The following is a 15052-nucleotide window of genomic DNA, read 5'->3' as shown; positions in this document are numbered from 1 at the left end:
CTTTATTAGTGCAAAAAAAACCCCATCACTGTATTTTCACTTAAACAAGCAGCTGTTTTTTATGTGCATTAAAGTTATATAAAAATGTAACAGTGCAAATTCAAATTCCTCACTGACAGTTCAACCAAAAGGCATTTCCAGTGGAAATTAGCCGACATATCCTCAGCATAACCATGTATAATATCCACAAAACTTAAAGAGGTTATACACACACAATACGGTAATATCATGTTGAAGCACAGCACGTATCACTCCGCGAAGCTCCGCCTACGATAGCCGTAATGCTCCGACAATCCATCAAGCGGTGCGGCTTCGTAGCTTAGCAAAGTCGTACTAAAACATTTGACAGATTTTCGAGCGCCGTGCACATAAAATGGTTTCGAGGTCAGTAAACACAACCAGAGTTCATACATAAGGCACACGGGATTATAAGGGGCTCTGTCGATTTTCAGAAAAATCAAAGGATTGATTTTAAGTGCGCCGTATTTTCCAAACAACGCGGTAATAACGACGGCCCGCTAGCATGCGCTACCAAAAATAGTGCTTTGTTGTGTATCTGACGGACGAAAGCCAAACCAGTTCCACCACTGAAGCTGCAGCATTTTTACAAACCAGTTCTGGTTCATCCGTTTCATTCAACGATCCGCTTTCGTCCTTCTCATTCTGCGTCGCCGCCATGCTTTTTCCGCCATGTGCATATGAAAACAAAGGCACTGCGCATGCACGTTTTACCCATATTCTATCGCAATATTTCATTTTCTTATCATTGCCCAACATTATACCGGTGTTACCGTGAACGGTATGATATGGCCCAGCCCACACATACTGGCTAAAGAAGCTTACTGCACTCCATGAGCGTCTGGCAGCAAAAATGAACCAGCTGCTGGCCAATGGGAGACACCCAGAATGGCTAACTGAAGGCCGGACAGTCCTGATCCCCAAGGACCCCCAGAAGGGACTGGTCCCGTCCAATTGCTGGCCAATAACCTGTGCCAGCACCGCATGGAAGTTCCTGTCAAGCATCATAGCGGCTAAGATGAAGAAACGCATGACTCAATACATGAGTGGGGCACATTAGCAAAAATACCAGAGGAATGAAACACCAGCTACTGGTAGACAGAGCAGTCAGCCGAGACTGCAAGACCAGGCTGACCAACCTGTACACTGCCTGGACTGATTACAAGAAGGCCTATGACTCAATGCCCCACAGCTGGATCCTGGAATACCCAGAACTATACAAGATCAACAGGAACCTAAGAGCCTTCATCAGGAACTCAATGGGGATGTGACAAACAACACTAGAGGCCAACTCCAAGCCCATAGCACAGGTCACCATCAAGTGCAGGATCTACCAAGGAGATGCTCTGTCCCCACTGCTGTTCTGCATAGGCCTGAACCCCCTCAGTGAGATCATCAACAAGACTGGCTACGGATACCGACTACGGAACGGAGCAGTTGTCAGCCACCTCCTGTACATGGATGACATCAAGCTGTATGCCAAGATTGAACGAGACATCGATTCACTGATCCACACTACCAGGCTATACAGCAATGACATTGGAATGTCATTCGGACTGGAGAAATGTAGTTGATTGGTAACAAAGAGAGGGAAGGTAGTCCGAACTGGGGCGATTGCACTACCAGAAGGCAACATTGCAGACAACAAGGACAGCTACAGGTACCTGGCAATCCCACAGGCCTGACCGTCAGACCCTGCTGAGGGTCAGGCAAGTCTGGAGGAGTGAGATGAATTGGAAGAACAACATGCAGGCAATCAATACCTATATCCTGCTGGTGATCAGGTACCTTGCTGACAAAGGAGGTGATAGAAGCCACTGACATCAAGACAAGGAAGTTTCCTTGTCAGGCATGGATCGTTCTACCCTAAATCCAGCACCCTGAGGCTGTACGCTAAGCAAAAGGAAGGAGGCCGAGGACTGGTGAGTGTCAGAACCACTGTCCAGGATGAGACAACGAACATCCATGAGTACATCAGGAAGATGGCCACAACTGTGTGTGCTTAGTGAATACCTCAGGCAGCAGGAACCAGAGAAAGAGGAGCAAGAAGAGGAAGTATCATGGAAGGACGGGCCCCTGTACGGTATGTACCACCGGCAGATAGAGGAGGTGGCTGATATCCAGAAATCCTACCAGTGGCTGGACAAAGCTGGACTGAAAGACAGCACAGAGGCACTAATCATGGCAGCACAAGAACAAGCTCTGAGCACAAGATCCATAGAGGCTGGGGTCTATCACACCAGGCAAGACCCCAGGTGCAGGCTGTGTAAAGATGCCCCAGAGACAATCCAGCACATAACAGCAGGGTGCAAGATGCTAGCAGGCAAGGCATACATGGAACGCCATAACCAAGTGGCCGGCATAGTGTACAGGAACATCTGTGCCGAGTATAACCTGGAAGTCCCGAGGTCAAAATGGGAGATGCCCCCAAGGGTGGTGGAGAATGACCGAGCTAAGATCCTGTGGGACTTCCAGATACAGACCGACAAAATGGTGGTGGCTAACCAACCGGACATAGTGGTGGTAGACAAACAGAAGAAGACGGCCGTAGTGATCGATGCAGCTATACCGAATGATAGCGATATCAGGAAATAAGACAAAGAAATTGAGAAATATTAAAGACCAAGAGAAGAAGAAGAAGAAGACATGGCAGGTGAAGGCAAAGTGGTCCCAGTGGTAACCAGAGAACTCAGTGCAGTAATTCCCAAGCTAGGCGAGTGACTAGGGGGCTAGCTGTTGTTCCCAGGAACAACAGTTATGATTTCTGTCCAGAACAACAAATTGCACAGGACCCGAGTGTGAAGGATAAAGACAGCCCAGAGGGGCAAGAGGGAATTATACGTCACGCTTTTTTATGAGAGGTTCTTCATCCTCCAAAATGATCATAAAGCTGAATCAGCAACAATGAAAAGTTTACTGTATATATAAGTCCTAGCTAAACATATTTAGTATCAGCTATCCACACACTTATTCTCACTTAAAAATATATATTTAAACAAAGCCAGCATTGTAAAACCCAACCACATACAGAATTTACAATGAATTACTTTCAGGTTATATGTTTACTTGTATCCATTTCTCTCTCTGTGGTTCATCTGGAAAAGGGATTCATTTGCTACTCCCACCCATCACCTGACTATGTGAAAGGCCAAAACAATTAGGACACACATTGCTTTGCTATGTTTTACAGATCTCACAGCTTGTGAGCTAAAATGCTAGACTGTTCCTCAGCACATACGAGCGCTCCAAACATGCCTAACAGCATGCCTTTGTTTTGATACCTTTGTCTTCTACAGTGTGTTACCTACATTGTTCCCTCTGTTCTGCTTGTTCTTGTATCTGTTGAACTGCAGGGCATTCTCAAATTTACTGTCATCTTTGAATTCTAACACACTGGTGGTAATACTAAAACAAGCCAAGTGAACAGAAACTCCTGGAATATCCTTACCTGGATTACAGATTCAACTTAACTAAACACTGCAGATCATACCCTAATTCATTTATGAAACAGCTGGGAAAAATATGTTTAAAAAATACATTTAACAAAGCATTTTTTTGTTTCTTTGATAAAAAGCTTGACATATACTCAGTCATGTTGTTAGGTGCACCTTGCCAGTACTTGTTTGGACCCCCTTTTCTGTTTATACAAGCGTTAACTCACTGTGATGTAGATTCAAAAATGTGCTGGAAACGTTCTTTCACATTAATCAGAGTGTTTATCGACTGCATGTCCATGATACAAATATCCCACTCTACTTAAGAAACCGAAACAACTGTGTTCAAAGAGGAAGCCAGAAACAGTGCATGCCTCTGCAACACTAGCAGCCTGAACTGATGATACGAGGCCTAATTGTGACCCTCCTGTTTTTTTCCAGTATTATTTTGTCCAGTTTTGGTGAGCAGTGTTGGGAAGGTTACTTTTAAATGTATTCCACTACAGATTACAGATTACAGGCCCCAAAATGTATTCTGTAATGTATTCTGTTACGTTACTCAATTAGAGTAAGGTATTCTGAATACTTCGGATTACTTAACATATTATCATGCTTTTTACAACTACATGAATGTACTATTGCTGTGTGATTTATTACTATGACGAGGTTACTCTCCATACCAATACCAACTAGATGTTTAAATCTTAATATAAATGAGTAACAGTAGGTGGACATTAGGTAAGGCTGCACTTTTTGCAGTGATCTCGTATAGAAACTATTCAGCGCGTATATAAAACAGGTCCGCGGCTCCGAACCGTAGTAAAGGGACCTCTGGCTAATACGTCGGGTTCATGTCGGGCTCGTAGCTGAAAACTAGCTTTACTTTGTTCTCTGGGTCACTTTGCTAGCGAGAGACAGAGAGAGGCGTTGAAAGGCTGCTGCAACCAAACTTATTGTTTCAGAGGAAACACGAACACAGCGTACAGCCGAGTCTTAATAGCTTACTTACAGCTGGACTACACTGCCCATGAGGCTGCATTCTTTAGGGCTACGCCTGTAACACTCTGCCTATTGCCTTCATGTTAAATAATTTTTGAACAATAATTTTAAAAAATATTTCTTCACGCCATTATGCGGGTCGCAAGTAGGGGTGACATGGGCCGCGAGATTGGGACACAGACATTAGAGCCTCTTAATGCGTGTTTTGTTTGGGTTTCCAACAGCGTGGAATTATCAGAAAAGAGAGAGCATAGCCGAACATATGAAACAGGAAAATACCGCCGTGCAAGCCGTTAATTTCAACTGTAACAGAATACAGTTACTCATATTTTGTATTTTAAATATGTAACGCCGGTACATGTACTCCGTTACTCCCCAACACTGTCGGTGAGCTTGTCCAAGTTGCAGCCTCAGTTGTATTTACCTGAACAGCAGCTGGTGTGATGTTTTGCCGCTGTAGCCCATCTGCTTAAGGTTCAACATTTTGTAGGTTCAAAGATGCTAATCTGAATACCTTGGGGAGAAACGTGATAGATTCTAAGGCCCCGAGACTGACAGGGACCCTAGAAAACATTAAAACAGTCAAATAGTGCATTTTGTTTCCTTTCCTTTTATTTTCGTTTTTTTTTTAATGTAAATTATTAACCTGTCATCTGGAAAAAAAAAAACATGAAAACTGAGACAGCTGGAAATTAAACTCATAGCGAAGTCCACATGAAAGAAACTTCTTGACCTTCTTAATATGTATTAGCTTATCTTATTTCTATCAGAACACAACGTGTTTGTGTTATTTTAGCCAACATGTACATATGTATACTAAATCACTTATCTGTCGACCTGCTTACAGGCCAAACAGATCAAACCTCTGGCTCACGCTAAGCTGTCTCACTCCCATCTTCCTGACACTGAACCAGCCCACTGATATTTGAAGAAGTGTGTACTGCTCTGCTTATATTTTGCACTCTGCATGTAATTTTTGCAGGTGTTGAGAGCTTTCAGTAAGCTAAATTTATTTAAAGCCTATTTGAGTTTCACTAGGACTCAGAACAGACACGTATTTTAGTTGGCTGTAATTCATTTCCAATGGCTTATTTAAGTTATATTTGCCAATACTTAATATTATAAATAAAAGAATAAAGTAAAAAAAAATGTACGCAATTTTATAAATACTATTTTAAATTTACTTCCATCTAAAAAGTTCAGATGTATTTCATTTGTGTTTGGTGTAAAGTACCAATCAATGTTAGTAAAAATAGAAAATATAATAGTGTTATGAAAAGAATATTAAAATGCAACGATGGCCTCCACACATCTCGTCAGTCTTTCACACAATCAAAAACATCTCTTTAGGTTAAATGTTGATTCATGCACAGTATTTTTAGGCGTAGCGTGGTTTGCAATATTAACGTGTTGGGCCCTAAAGTGACATTTTTTATTTCACAGGGCCACGGCTGTAATAAGTGGTTGTTTGAGTTACTGGTGCCTTCTGATCAGCTCAACCCAATTTGCCCATTCTCCTCTGACCTCTGGCATCAATAAAGCATTTTACACCTAGAACTACCACTCCCAGGATATCTTCTCTTTTTTGGTCCATTCTTGTGAACGGTGCAGATGGTTGTTAGTGGTGTGCGGATTGATATTGAAATATCGATTCTTCCAATACAAGTAATTTATGTTCTAGAATCGATTCTCATATTAAAATATTGATATTTTAGTACTTTGGGGTAAATTTGTAGATTTTCATTAACAGGAACAGTGGAAAGAAACTATTTCATTCAGATCGTCTAAATTGGAAGGAACTACTTCTTCTTACACCTTTCATAGTCATATGCGAATGTGTCGCAGCCCCTTGGCTGAGCGTAAACGGAGTCATGTGTGGACGTATTTTACCTCCACAAACAGCCAAGACATGGTTTGCGATACATGTGGCAAGACCACTAACCTCGTCAAACACCTCAGACTAAATGACATCACAGAATATGATGAGCTTATGTTGAGGTGACATGACAGGTGCTGCTAGGGCGAGACAGACGTCTCTGGCGGAGTCCTTTAGTGCTGCAGGCAACGTGTTCAACTAGCACACAACTTCAGGTTTTTTATTTCTATACGATAATTCTGCATTATTAAGCAATAACAAGTAGTCTGATGTTGTCTAATCATTATGAAGCCCTGTTATTACAATTTCATAATACAATTATATACTGTATTATGAAATACAATGAAACATTTAGTTTTTGTACAGAATTTTACTTGGTATTGGATCGGAAAGGAAATCAGTGGTATCGCACATCACTAATGGTTGTGCTGACAAATTCCAGTAGATTAGCCATCTCTGGAAAACTCCAGCCCGTCCGAACAACCATGACATAGTCAAACTTCCTTAAATCGCCTTTCTTTCTCATTCAAATGCGTGGTTAGAACTTCATAAGATTGTGTTGACATTGAGATTGTGTCCGTGTGCCTGTGATTAGCTGATTAGATATTTGTGTTACAAACACAGGGCTCTAGAGTGTGACCAATTTGGTCGCAAATGCAACCAAATTTTTCAGTGGTGCGACTAAAAAATAATAATTTGGTTGCACCTGTGCGACCAACTGTTCGGGTAGCAAAAAAATAAAATAAAATAAAATCTGCAACCTTCCCTGTGGTCAACAACAGACACACATTATGCCCCTATCGTGGACTAAACCAATCAGAGATAGTCAGGGGCGGGACCTCTCTGATTGGCCGTGGTCCAGTTGAAAGTGCAGGTGGAAGTGGGAGGTGAGTAGCTTGAATAAAGCGATATCAATTCATTAAACCCTGAATCGACTTTTAAACATAACTGTGTTTTGCCAGAAACGCCAGATTCTCAGATTAAAGCTCACAAAACCATTTCAACAACCACCAAACAGCAGATGAGAGCAGGTACACGGACTCCACACAAAGACGTAAACACAGAGGACCGACGCTTCGTCTTTCTCGGCTTCCTCACCCGACGGCCCGCAGACGGACACGCTGTCGGAGCTCAGCGATCCTGATGCGTCCGGTCCGCTGTGTTTACGTCTTTTTGCGCTGATTCTGAGCTGCAGGTTTTGTCTCTCCAACCAAAATCCACCGAGCCAGCAGCAAAAGAAGCAGCAAACTGCGCTTCACATTTGATCAATGTCGTCATGAATTTTGCTGTTTTGCTTCCACGACTATTAAAATCACACTCCATGCACAGCTAGCTCTCTCTCTCTCTCTCTCTGTACTTCAAGAACAGTTTCCGTCTCCAATCTCTGTTTTCTGTATTATTCATTGGCTCATTACCAGTGTTGGTCAAGTTACTTGAAAAAAGTAATCAGTAACTAATTACTGATTACTCCCCCAAAAAAGTAATCCCGTTACTTTACTGATTACTTATTTTCAAAAGTAATTAATTACTTAGTTACTTAGTTACTTAGTTACTTTTTAAAAACACGATTTACAACCTGAAGAGGTGATAAAGCGATAGATCTTTCAGCCCAATTCTACTTTTTCTACATAATCCATCATACAAAATGTAATCAAATGGAAAAGTCTCTTTTTAAAACTTGTTTTATCAGTTTTAATCTTTTAACTTTATGCATCAAGCAAAACATTTAATTATATGCAACATTCTCTGACTTGAATAAATTAGTTTAACATTTAAACCTATTTTCTGCACATTCCAGCACATAAAATAAAATATTTTTTGTGTTTTCACTCACTCTTTCAAACAGATGCAAGTAAAACACAGCAGAAAATAAATAAAGTCAAAGACTCAGCGGTCCTTTTGCTCTATTTTCACCTGTAAAGCAGGAGCAGGGTAGGCGGAGGGTTACCCTGGTGCAGGTGTGCTGCGGTCAGTTGAAGAATCCGCGCGAGTGTCTCTGTGAGTTTCCCATCACGTCGTAGCTACTCGGTGCTTGCTCGGAAGTTTAGGGGTTTTTTCGCTGTAAAAAGAAGTTTTCTTCCCACGCACGATGGACGCTAATGTTTTTGTCACTTTTTATGGAATCAAACTCAAAGTAAGGTCAGTACTTCCACACTTTAAACGCTGCACGCTCATACTCTCTCCCACAATCGATATATTATCCATTGTTGATCTGCACACAGCTGCTGTCACCAACGTCGCACTTGCTTACGTCACTGTCATGAGACATTCTCGCAAAAAAATCACGGTTTTAGTAACGCAGTAACGCAGCGTTCCTACGGGAAAGTAACGGTAATCTAATTACCGATTTTGCAATAGTAATCCCTTACTTTACTCGTTACTTGAAAAAAGTAATCAGATTACAGTAACGCGTTACAAGTAACGCGTTACTGCCCATCTCTGCTCATTACCCACCAGTCTACCGTTGTTTACAGCGCTGTGGCTGCTGTCTTTTTCTTTTCTTTTTCACTTAAATGACCTCGGACAAGAAAGCCTATTTTTTCTGTTGTTCAATACTGAAGAAATTTAAACTTTATATGCAGAACATTGTAGAATATTTTTAGGGTTTTCTGCTATAAAAAGCCAGACCAGGAAAATCTCCTTCATGTTTTTCTGTTTTATTCTCAGTTACTTTCACACAAAGGCATCTGCTGTGATGTTCACAATTCTGATGAAGTCAGTGCTGATAAATGATCAGAATTATAATATTTCTGACTGTCTGAGGCAAAGTTGAATCGAATCGGGACTTTGAAAACCGGAATCGAATGGATTGTAGAAATCAGTGATGATACCCAGCCCTGGTGAGCAGCCTAGGCACGACAGAGTGGATGTAGCTGTAATAGGAAAAGAACTATTGCTAACTTTTCTGTTAAGGCCTGATCCTTCTGACATTCATAGCCAGTGCTCTGACACGGTGTCATCAATCTTTGAATGCTGAAAAAGCACAGTGTATCCAGAAAAACACTTTATATTATATCAATTATTAGAAAATTTGTGTGCGCCTAACTTTTGTGCCGGTACGCCCATGGCAAAAAGTTAGTCTAGAGCCCTGAAACAGGTCAATGGGTATACCTAAAAGTTATAGGAAGCTCACTCTTGCTTTATTACACTGAAGACAGTTGACAACTGACATTTGTGGCTGCTGTCATGGTTATAACAAATATATTCTCATCAATGACTGCAGGTGATTGTAATGGGAGCAGAACAGAACGGCTTGCCAAAAGACTACCAGGAGAAACTTCGAGCAATCAAGACCAACATGTATGAGGGTCCCCTACCCATGATGGCTGAACTGGAGCGAGCCAGACGAAGAGCCAAAGAAAAGGTCAACCATCGTTCTAATGATGCCTGATTATCCAATGTAAACCAGGTCCACTTTTTACCTTAGCAAATACTTTATTGGTTATAACACTGTATTTAAGCATGTTGTGCCTTAGTTAGCTGCTTCACCTAATGGTTAACCTTAATTATAGGAGCATAGTTTATGATTCTACTATGCTCCATTGTCAGCCACAGGTACAATAGAATACTAATGACTTTGTCGTCTAATTTGGGTTTAATGAAAACTTACAATATTCCTTAAGAAACAATATTACATTTATTTATTTTATGTAAACAGTTTTACCTTCATGTGTTATGGTGAAGATATATTTCAGTACAAAAAGTCCAGAGACTAAGGAATAATTCTATAGTTGGAGAAGTGTTTAAGAAAATGGATGGATGACAGTCGGTCTTCAAAAGGATACATATGGAATTACACAGAAACATTCGTCTCATATTTCACATTCTTCATACTCAGTGAGATAGGTGTTGGTGTTGTGGGAAACATTGTGCCAGGTGCTGCCTGAGATTGTGTGTAGATATCCGACAGTGTTACCAGGAAAGCTGCCTTTCTGACATTATATTGAGATGTGTTATTATCAAATTATTTTTGAAGCATTTGACCACAATCTTTTCTACCAAATATATTCTATATATAAAAGAAAAGGAAAGAACTTTGAGTAAAGTGTATGTTTAGTACATATTTTATCTCTCGTGGTATTTATATATTTCTTACTATAGAATAAAGGATGAAGGAAAAATTATTTATAAAAAATGCATGAAAATTGATTTTTTTTAAATGAACTCTTTTATGAGTAAATTATAGTGCAAAACAGTTACACACACACACACACACACACACACACACACACACACACACACACACACACACACACACACACACACACACACAGAAACTAGAGCTGCAGAAAGGTGCAACAAAGAAGGTGCCTAAGAAGTACAGCAAGCTGTCCATACCTGAGATGCCGGAAACTGCCAAGCAAAGACTCAAAGCCTTGGCCAGCTGTTTGGAGAGGTACACCAGAGAGATCGAAGGCAGGAGAATGAACCAGCTGTTCTCCACAACCAGCCAAGGTGTACTCTCAGTAGCAGGGGAACAATATGAGAACAGCACCACCAAGGCTGGAGACAGTAATACTGGAAGAGAATATGGGAGAAGCATGCAACCCATAACAGCATTGCTCAGTCGCTAGTGGGTCTGAGGGCAGACCACAGCAAGCTCCCTGAACAGGGACCAGTAACCATCACAGTAGAAGACAATAAAGGGTCTCCAGTATGAAGAGTTGGACAGCACCAGGCCCCAACATGATTCATGCCTCATGGACTGCACTCCATGAGCATCTAGGAGCACAACTGAACCAGCTGCTAGTTGACGAGGGACACCTGGAATGGCTAACTGAAGGCCAGAGCATCCTGATCCTCAAGGACCCCCAGAAGGGACCAGTCCCATCCAACTACTGGCCAATAACCTGCCTCAGTACCATGTGGAAGCTCCTTTCAGGCATCATAGCGGCTAAGATCAGGCACATGACTCAATACATGAGTGGGGCACAGAAAGGAATTAGCAAGAATACCAGTGGAGCAAAACACCAGCTACTGGTAGACAGAGCAGTCAGCCGAGACTGCAAGACCAGGCTGACCAACCTGTGCACTGCCTGGATTGATTACAAGAAGGCCTATGATGCAATGCCCCACAGCTGGATACTGGAATGCCCAGGACTATACAAGATCAATGGGACCCTAAGAGCCTTCATCAGGAACTCAATGGGGATGTGGCGGACAACTTCAAGCCCATAGCACAGGTCACCATCAAGTGTGGGATCTACCAAGGAGATGCTCTGTCCCCACTGCTGTTCTGCATAGGCCTGAACCCCCTCAGTGAGATAATTAACAAGAGTCCCTAGTCCAGGACTTCTTAGACCAGGAAACTCCTTACCATGCATGGAGGGTTTCACCCCAAGTCCAGCACCCTGAGGCTGTACGCTAAGCGGAAAGAAGAAGGCCAAGGACTAGTGAGCATCAGCACCACTGTCCAGGATGAGACAGGGAACATCCATGAATACATCAGGAAGATCACCCCAACCAAACGTGTGCTCAGTGAATACATCAGGCAGCAGAAACCCAAGAAAGAGGAGCAAGAGGAGGAAGTATCATGGAAGGAAAGGCTCCTGCACGGTATGTACCACCAGCAGATAGAGGAGGTGGCTGACAGAAATCCTACCAGTGGCTGGACAAAGCTGGACTGAAAGACAGCACAGAGGCACTAATCATGGCAGCACAAGAACAAGCTCTGAGCACAAGATCCATAGAGGCTGGGGTCTATCACACCAGGCAAGACCCCAGGTGCAGGCTGTGTAAAGATGCCCCAGAGACAATCCAGCACATAACAGCAGGGTGCAAGATGCTAGCAGGCAAGGCATACATGGAGCGCCATAACCAAGTGGCCGGCATAGTGTACAGGAACATCTGTGCCGAGTATAACCTGGAAGTCCCGAGGTCAAAATGGGAGACGCCCCAAAAGGAGGCAGATAATGACCGAGCTAAGATCCTGTGGGATTTCCAGATACAGACGGACAAAAAAGTGATGGCTAACCAAGCGGACATAGTGGTGGTAGACAAACAGAATGTCAGGGTTGGACGGTTCCCCGACCGGTCGACCTGCCTGTGTTTGTGTGTTTTCCTCTCTCTTTCATTTTCCTCTCCGGCTCCGTGGCAATTGTTTACGGAGGTCGCATGGCAATGAGTGACGTCCGACCCGGGTGTGCTGCCGCTCTGGAGCCGCCACACCTGCAACTGATCCAGCCAACAGCTGCCTTTAATCATCCACCATCTTAGGCAGAGCTGGTGTGGCCGAACGACAGTCAGCGCTGGAGTATTGCACTAAGCCTGGTAGTAATCTCTGACCGTTTGCGTAGTTAAGTGTTGCCTGCCAGATGAGTGATTAACTGTTTGCTGTTCTGTGTGCAACTAGGAACAGGGATGGAGGAGAATCACAAGCATGGGAGTCTACCTGGAGGAGGAAGGAAAATTCACTGCCACGCACTGTTTGAGCACGGGAAGGGGGACACAACTGACTACGTTGCACATTGAACTGTTGTTAACCTTTTACCACTGTAAATAAACACACTGCCTTGTATTCAGAGCTCCATGCCTGGTTCCTCTCTTTCTCCAACCATGAAGAAGACAGCCGTAGTGATAGATGTAGCGGTTCTGAATGACAGCAACATCAGGAAGAAGGAACACCAGAAACCTGAGAAATACCAAGGGCTCAGAGAAGAGTTGGAGAACATGTGGAGGGTGAAGGTAACAGTGGTCCCGGTGGTAATCAAAGCACTATGTGCTCAGCAGATCCCAGGAACAACATTGGAGATCTCTGTCCAGAAGAGCGCAGACCTGGGAACTAAGATACTGCGCAGGACTCTCAAGCTCCCAGGCCTCTGGTAGAGGACCCCAGCTTGGAGGATAGAACGCCCGCAGGGGTGGGAGGGGAATTTTATATATTTTATATATTTTCCAAACATGGTTTTCACAGTTTCAGTTATTCCTTACAAATTATTAGTATTCCTATGTGGATGCAGCCTTAGCTCATGGGAGGAGTTCATTAAGGTCATGGAAGAAGCCTTTTGGTCAGCCTCGAGGCAATTCCAGCAAACCATCAGGCTCTCAGTGTGGGTTACTGACTGCAACCAAGGATATAGTTGGTTGGTGTTAAGACTACTTTTCTCAGTCCCACTGACATGCCTTCTATTGAAGAAAAATAGTCTGGGGACGAGACAGACAACTTCCGGATCAATGGGTCCAAGGTGAGTAAGGTAGTTAAATAACTCCTTAGTGGTAGGGCCCCAGGTGATTTGCCTTGAGTTACTATAGGTATATCTTGGTTGACACACCTCTGCAACATCACTTGGAGATCCAGGGCAGTCCCTCTGGATTGGCAGACAGGGGTGGTGGTTACTTGTGTGATTCAATTACAGTGGGATCACACTACTCTGCCTCCCTAGGAAGAAAAGTCTATGCCAGGGTACTGGAGACAAGAGTTTGTCCATAATTCGAACCTCTGATTCAGTGATTGTCATCCTGGTCATAGACCGCTAAACCAGATCTTTATCCTAATGAGGAAATTCAAGTTTAAATGGGGGTTACAGTCTACATGTGTTTTATGGGATTTGACCGCATCCCTCGAGACATTGTATGGAAGGTGCTTTGGAAGTATGGGGCATCTAGCTCATTATCAAAGGCCATTTGGTCCTTGTGCAACTGCAGCAAGAGCTTGGTCTGTCTTGCTGACAATAGACTCATTCCCAGCAGGTGTTGGGATTATGATTATGTTCATAATTTTTTAAACAAAATTTCTAGGCAGTCTTAAGTAGCAAAAGGCCTCCCCTCTGGTTGTCTCAGGATCTCATCTCTATTTTTTGTGGTTCTGTTGGCTTCATCAGGTGGTGGCATCCAGCTTGTACATCAACAGTTTGCGGCCCAATGTGAAGCAATGGGAATACCAGTTAGCACTTTCAAGTGTGGGGCTTGAAAGTTCTTAGCAAGAATATATTGGAGAGCCTTCTTGGGGTTAGGGACAAGTTGTTGCCCCAAATGGAGGAATTCAAGTATCTGGGGGTCAAAAGTGAAGAGAAAGGAGAGCGGGGGAGTGACAAATGGATTGGAGCCATGTCTGCAGTGATGCATATGCTTTACTGGTCTCTTGTGGTAAAGAGAGATCTGAATATAAATATGCTATGGTGTTGATTTTACTAGTTGATAATGACGTCTACTGCCTGGCCATCCTGGCCCAATCCCCAGAGCTGGGTTTGCCATTCCCCACCTGCCGTGGCCACCTGCAAGCCATCAAACAGCAAAGAGCTGTCCAGTACTTAAGATGTGCGTTAGCTTCCACACTCTGCTAGACCGTCCACTACCCCATGATGGTAACTTGGCTCTTGCACACTTAAATCTTAGAAATTTTCTTTCGTATAACCGGTCTCCTTGTGTTTTTCTTTACCTCTGACCAGAATCATTACCCACCACACCTGCAGCTGATTCTCGTGTTCTGGATTCATCTCTCCTCTCACCTGAAAAAGCTCATGGACTAGCTACTCCGACAGCGTTCACAGAAATTCACTCTGCCTGCCACTCACCTCTGGATCATGCAAATTGGCTGGATTGCCTCACTCTCACCCTGTCAGACACTCACACCATTTCCTCCCTCCCTCCGGACCCCAGTCTCTCATCTAACCAGTAACCTGTAATTTCTTCATTCTAATCATTACCTGGCAATTCCTCCTACTCCCTCACTAATCCCTCTCTCCCTTTGCTTCTAGTGACTGCAACATCTAAGACCCTCACCTCT

General features: G+C 43.2%; 1 protein-coding gene across 4 annotated transcripts in view; it reads left to right on the top strand.

Moving 5' to 3' along the window:
• ggctb (gamma-glutamylcyclotransferase b) overlaps window positions 1-14818 on the top strand; it is a 17644-nt gene extending 2826 nt beyond the window's left edge. The window contains exons 4-5 of one of the 4 annotated variants that reach the window (XR_015131441.1): window positions 9551-12597; window positions 12680-13012. Coding sequence is in view for 3 of the 4 variants with exons in the window: in XM_086310232.1 (XP_086166358.1) it covers window positions 9551-9691; window positions 14461-14580 (261 nt within the window). In the remaining variant the exon portion in view is untranslated. Of the gene's footprint in view, window positions 1-9550; window positions 12612-12679; window positions 13013-14460 lie in introns of those variants that run through there. The other 3 variants (XM_086310232.1, XM_086310233.1, XM_086310231.1) reach the window with 3 other exon arrangements.
• Window positions 14819-15052: the final 234 nt, after the last annotated feature.

The sequence above is a fragment of the Aulonocara sp. 'chitande type north' Nkhata Bay genome, linkage group LG11, assembly GCF_057382095.1.
Source record: "Aulonocara sp. 'chitande type north' Nkhata Bay isolate Kocher_YH1m ecotype deep benthic linkage group LG11, A_spYH_male_GT1.1, whole genome shotgun sequence".
NCBI classification, from domain to species: domain Eukaryota; kingdom Metazoa; phylum Chordata; class Actinopteri; order Cichliformes; family Cichlidae; genus Aulonocara; species Aulonocara sp. 'chitande type north' Nkhata Bay.
This window is presented reverse-complemented; position numbering and strand designations above follow the sequence as displayed.